This window comes from Myotis davidii, unplaced genomic scaffold (assembly GCF_000327345.1).
Source record: "Myotis davidii unplaced genomic scaffold, ASM32734v1 scaffold1179, whole genome shotgun sequence".
NCBI lineage: Eukaryota > Metazoa > Chordata > Mammalia > Chiroptera > Vespertilionidae > Myotis > Myotis davidii.
The window spans coordinates 44916-50289 of NW_006289826.1; the positions used below are offsets into that span (position 1 = coordinate 44916).

At 46.4% G+C, this 5374-nt stretch overlaps 1 protein-coding gene across 1 annotated transcript in view; it reads left to right on the forward strand.

The window, feature by feature from the left end:
* Positions 1-484: 484 nt before the first annotated feature.
* LOC102770862 (zinc finger protein 345) overlaps positions 485-5374 on the forward strand; it is a 13678-nt gene continuing 8788 nt past the window's right edge. Inside the window, 3 exon segments of the mRNA XM_006762682.2 lie at positions 485-1437; positions 1440-1558; positions 2437-2563. Of these exon segments, the coding sequence (XP_006762745.2) occupies positions 1209-1437; positions 1440-1558; positions 2437-2563 (475 nt within the window). The 5' untranslated portion in view covers positions 485-1208.

The window sequence follows — 5374 nt, forward strand, 5'->3', positions numbered from 1 at the left end:
TCTCTACATCCTTATCCTATTTTTTTAAATATATTTTATTGATTTTTTTACAGAGAGGAAGGGAGAGGGATAGAGAATTAGAAGCATTGATGAGAGAGAAACATCGTTCAGATGCCTCCTGCACACCCCCTACTGGGGATGTGCCTGCAGCCAAGGTACATGCCCTTGACAGGAATCGAACCCAGGACCCTTCAGTCTGCAGGCCGACGCTCTATCCACTGAGCCAAACTAACTGGTCAGGGCCCTTATCCTATTTTTAACCATGTTATTTGGCTAATGAGTCTTTTGAATACTGTGTCTAGTTCACAATAAGGTATTTTTTTGCATTTGCTTAATTGTGCTTCCTGAATATTGCATTTTTGTTTTATTTACAAATTCCATGTTTTTGGCAAGTGTGCATTCAAGTAGCCTAGTGTAGCTATTTTTCCAGCAGGCTCAGATGCTGCTTACCAGTGTTTTCTGATAAAGTGTTTTTAAGTGGTTTTTTTTGGGAGCTTTCTTGTTGCTTTCAGAGAATAGAAGAAAATGCTCAAGTCTCAGGTGACTGTGTGTGTGTGTGTGTGTGTGTGTTTAATCCTCTAAAGATTTTTTCTTTTCTTTTTTTAACTTTCTCCTGCCTTCCCTCAGCTATTCAGCCTGTAATTCATGTCTTTAATCTCCTCAACATGTTCTCTATTGTTTGCAATAGATGAATAATTAGAGCCAGTGGCATCAGTTGGAATGCAGCTTAACTCTAGCCTCACTGCAGCCCAGGCAGAGCTGACCCTGCTGATGGCATCAGAAGCAGATGCTCTGAAGTATGAGTGTCTGTTTTGTGACATTAACTTTGCTTAGTGGATTCAATGGAGGCAACATAGTTCTTGTTAGAAAGGAGCAATGTTCCCCAGCAACATAAGGCCTGAAGGAGACAAATGCCTAGTGGCTTGAATGAAGAAAAAAATGCCTGTTATTCTGAAAGAGCAGGTCCTGAAGAAAGATATGCAAAACCAGCAGCTAAAGGAAGCCTCACAGGCGCCCCAGAAACAAACGCCCCATAAATCACATCCGCTGAAGGTGGTGGAGGACACTTAGTATACTTGGTGTGTACTGAGCTATATGCCCCCCAATCCAGTCCAGGATTGAGCTGTGGAAATACAGGATCCTGGACTCGGAGCGTAGGAACTACATTACCCAGAAGGCCGGGCGTGGAATGACAACGGGATGAGCCAATGGAGGCTCAGGAAAGGCGTTTCCGCTTGGCCACTTGTGTAGGGCGGGACGGGGAGGCCTCCTGGCGGGGTTTTGTCTTAGTTTTATTCTCAGGCGGTCAGGAACTCCTGGTCGCAGAGTCCCGTGGAGACGGCTGGAGAGTGGTGCTCCCCGCCTCACAGCCCATGGTGGGAGCCTGCAGGGGTGCGCACAGCCCACATGTGGGATTGAAGTTCCCAGTCGCTACCAGGGCCGGACCAGGGCCGGACCAGTGACCGCCAATCCCGCAGCGGCCTCTTCTCCGGGGGCTCAGGCCCCGCTCTGCCCACAGAGTCCAATGGCGGCGCCCGAGCTGAGTTGCAGGCCTGAGGTGAGTGCGTGTCCCTTCGGGTCCTCATCGCCTCCTCACACCCAACAGGACAGCCCGGGTGCGGGCGCCTGTCCCGTCCTGCAGCTCAGGCCCGCGTGGAGGACCCTGAGGAAGGTGGAGGGGGGAGAGGAGTGTTGTGTCTTCTGAGGACACAGCAGGTGCAGGGCAGAGAGGACGGGGGTGACTCGCATCTGAGGTTCCCTGAGGATGTGGGTGGTTAGTATGGAGGCAAAAATCGGAGACGGGCAGGGAGGACTTCAGAGCCACATGCCCTGCTTTCCCCAGGCTGTGGGGTCCAACAGGAAACTGGGGTTGTGCCGGATCCTTCCGAACCCTCACAAGCTCTCTCTGGATGCCATGTGCCAAGTTCATGGGTGAGTGCAGAGAGGTCCTGTGCTGTGGAGCAGGAAGGGGGCAGAGCTGAGGGAGTGAACCTGGGGTCTGAGATGGGAAGTGGATAAACATTACCCAGTGGTGTGCACATCTGGAGGAAGTGTGAGCTGATGGTCCCGGGGACCTGGTGTGAGGATTAAAGGGTGAAGCATAAGCCCAGGTTTGTCTTTGTCCTGGAGGCAGGATCTAGGAGACTGCAGTGGTGTTGCTTGGCAGGAAGGCTGGGGCCCTGCAGGCATCGCCCAGAGCTGCCTTAGATGATGTTTCTCTGCTGTCCCCCTCCCCAACCCAGCTGCTCTGCTGAGGGCCATCACAGTGAGTAATGGGACTGTGATGAGAGAGCAGCCTGCACCGGCATTAGGGCCTGGTGTCCACACTAACATGGTTGCCCTGGAGGAGATTGAGGGGGGGAACGTGTGTGTAAGGAGTAGGAGTGCAGGTTCTCAGAAAGAGAGCTCTGGTTTCAATTGTCTCAATTCTGACAGGTTGGGGTGACCTTTGAGGACATTGCCCTGTACTTCTCCAGGGAGGAATGGAGCCTCCTTGATGAGGGTCAGAGACAGCTGTACCTGAATGTGATGCTGGAGAACTTTGAACTTCTATCCTCGCTGGGTAAGACCCTCACTCTGGCTGGTTCTGGAGACTTGGCTTTGCATGTCCTCATCCGCCCCTCACCTCTAGGAGTGCTCTATCCTCACCTGTGGACTGTATACATTGCTTGATTTTTCCACTTTTCCGGGCAGTTGCTGTGGTTGGCAGGGTGGGTTTGTTTGTACTGCTCTATTCTAACCCTTTAGTCCATCGGTTCTCAACCTGTGGGTTGCGACCCCTTTGGGGGTTGAACGACCCTTTCACAGGGGTCGCCTAAGACCATCCTGCATATCAGATATTTACATTACGATTCATAACAGTAGCTACATTACAGTTATGAAGTAGCAACGAAAATAATTTTATGGTTGGGTCACAACATGAGGAACTGTATTTAAAGGGCCAGAAGGTTGAGAACCACTGCTTTAGTCACAAAACCTGCTGTGGTAAACTCTTAGGGAAGGATTGTGGTTGGTAGTGTGTCAGGGGGCCAAACGGATTCCACCTTGACTAGTGAGTTAAAGCATTTTTTTAACATTCCTGATGGTCATTTGTACATATTTTTTTGAAAATTGTCTCTACAACCCTAGTCCTAATTGTTACAATATTTTTTGGCTAAGGAGTCTTTTGAATTCCTTTTCCAGTTTGTATATTAAGGCACATGACTTTTATCATTTGCTTAGTTGTTCTTCCCAAATATTGCATTCTTGTTTTATTTACAAGTTTCATGTTTTGGTCAACTCTTCATTCAGGAAATCTAGTGTGGCTATTTTTCAGGCAGGCTCAGATGTTGGTTACCAGTATTTACTGATAAACTATTTTTTTAAAATATATTTTATTGATTTTTTTACAGAGAGGAAGGGAGAGGGATAGAGAGTTAGAAACATCGATGAGAGAGAAACATCGATCAGCTGCTCCTGCACACCCTTTACCAGGGATGTGCCTCCTGCACACCCTTTATCAGGGGTATGTACCCCCTGATCGGAATCGAACCTGGGACCCTTGAGTCCGCAGGCTAATGCTCTATCTACTGAGCCAAACCAGTTAGGGCCTGATAAAGTATTTTTAAGGAATTTATTTAGAGTTTTATCAGTAAAACCATTGTGTTCTTCATAGCCTTCATTATAGTGTTAACATGACATGACCTTCCTTCTATACCTGGATATTAGCTTATTTACTTATTTACTTATTTATTTATTATGTTTATTATGTTTTAAGCCTCACCTGAGGATATTTTGCTATTGAGTTTTAGAGAGAGTGAAAGAGAGGGAAAGACAGAAATATAGATGTGGAGAGCGACAGGTCGATCAGTTGCCTCCTGCACTCGCCCTGACCAGGTTTGGGCAGGGGGAGCCTGCAGCCAAGGTACATGCTGTGGACCTGCATCAATCCTGGAACCCTAAGGGCCGCAGGCTGACGCTTTATCCACTGAGGCTGACTGTCCAGGGCTGATACTTGCTTTACTGAGCTGATCTGAGTCTAATCACAATATCTTCCATAAGTTCACCTGATTTGCAAGTATGGTCTCCCATCCTCCTGGAGAGATTGCCTTTTCATTTCATTGTGTTAATTGCTATTGTGCTGAGAAGGAGCTCTTTCCTTTGTTGTAGCCTGGACTGCTGGTTTTACTTTTCCGCCTGGAGGTTGGTATCACATCCCAAAAAATCTTGTCCAAAACACATCTCCAAAGTGTTTTCTCTGGGCTGTCTTGAAGGAGTTTTAGGTATTAAGAGAGGAATGTAATGGTTTCATGCAGTCTGAGTTAATTTTTATCAGTGGTGTTTAGTTTTGTTGTTTTACATGTAAATATCCATTTTCTCAGCACCATTCATTGAAGAAACTATCCTTTTCTACTTAACCTGTCTTGTGGTTTAGGTCAAAGATTACCTGGACCTACGTGCCTGAGTTTATTCCTGTGTTTATGTTCTTTGCTATTGGTGTGTGTTTCGGGGTGTATTTCAGTAACACACTGGTTGGTGGCTTTGGCTTTGTGATAGATTGAAGGCAGGAAGTGTGATGCCACCAGGTCCGTTCCTCAAGGTTACGTTTGCTATTTGAAGTCTCTTGAGGTTTCAGACATTGGAATTCTCATCCAGATTGCATTTAATCTGGAGATTGCTTTGGCTAGTAGGGACATTTTAAAGATATTCCATTTTCAAATGCAAGAACACGGGATGTTTTGCCCTGGCCGGTTTGGCTCAGTGGATAGAGCGCCAGCCTACAGACTGAAGGGTCCGGGGTTCGATTCTGGTCAGGGGCACATGCCCGGGTTGCGAGCTCAATATCCCCAGGGTGGGCGTGCGAGAGGCGGCCGATCAGTGATGCTCTTTCATCATTGATCTTTCTATTTCTCCCTCTTCCTTCCTCTCTAAAATCAATAAGAAAATATTTATATATTAAAAAAAAGAACACGGGATATCTTTCCATTTTTTTGTGTTTTCTTCCATTTCTTTTTTTTAAAAAATATATTTTATTGATTTTTTACAGAGAGGAAGGGGGAGGGATAGAGAGTTAGAAAGATTGATGAGAGAGAAACATCGATCAGCTGCTCCTGCACACCCCCTATTGGAGTTGTGCCCGCAACCAAGGTACATGCCCTTGACCAGAATCGGACCCTTCGGTCCGCAGGCCAACGCTCTATCCACTGAGCCAAACCAGTTAGGGCTTCCATTTCTTTCATCACTGTAGTCTAGTGTTCAATGTACAGATCTTTCACCTTTGTGGTTGAATTTATTTCTCAGTATTTTATTTATTTTAATGTTATTGTCTACTTTCTTCATTTGTTTTTTAAAAAATACGTTTTTGTTCATTTTTCAGAGAGAGAGAGAAATGGAG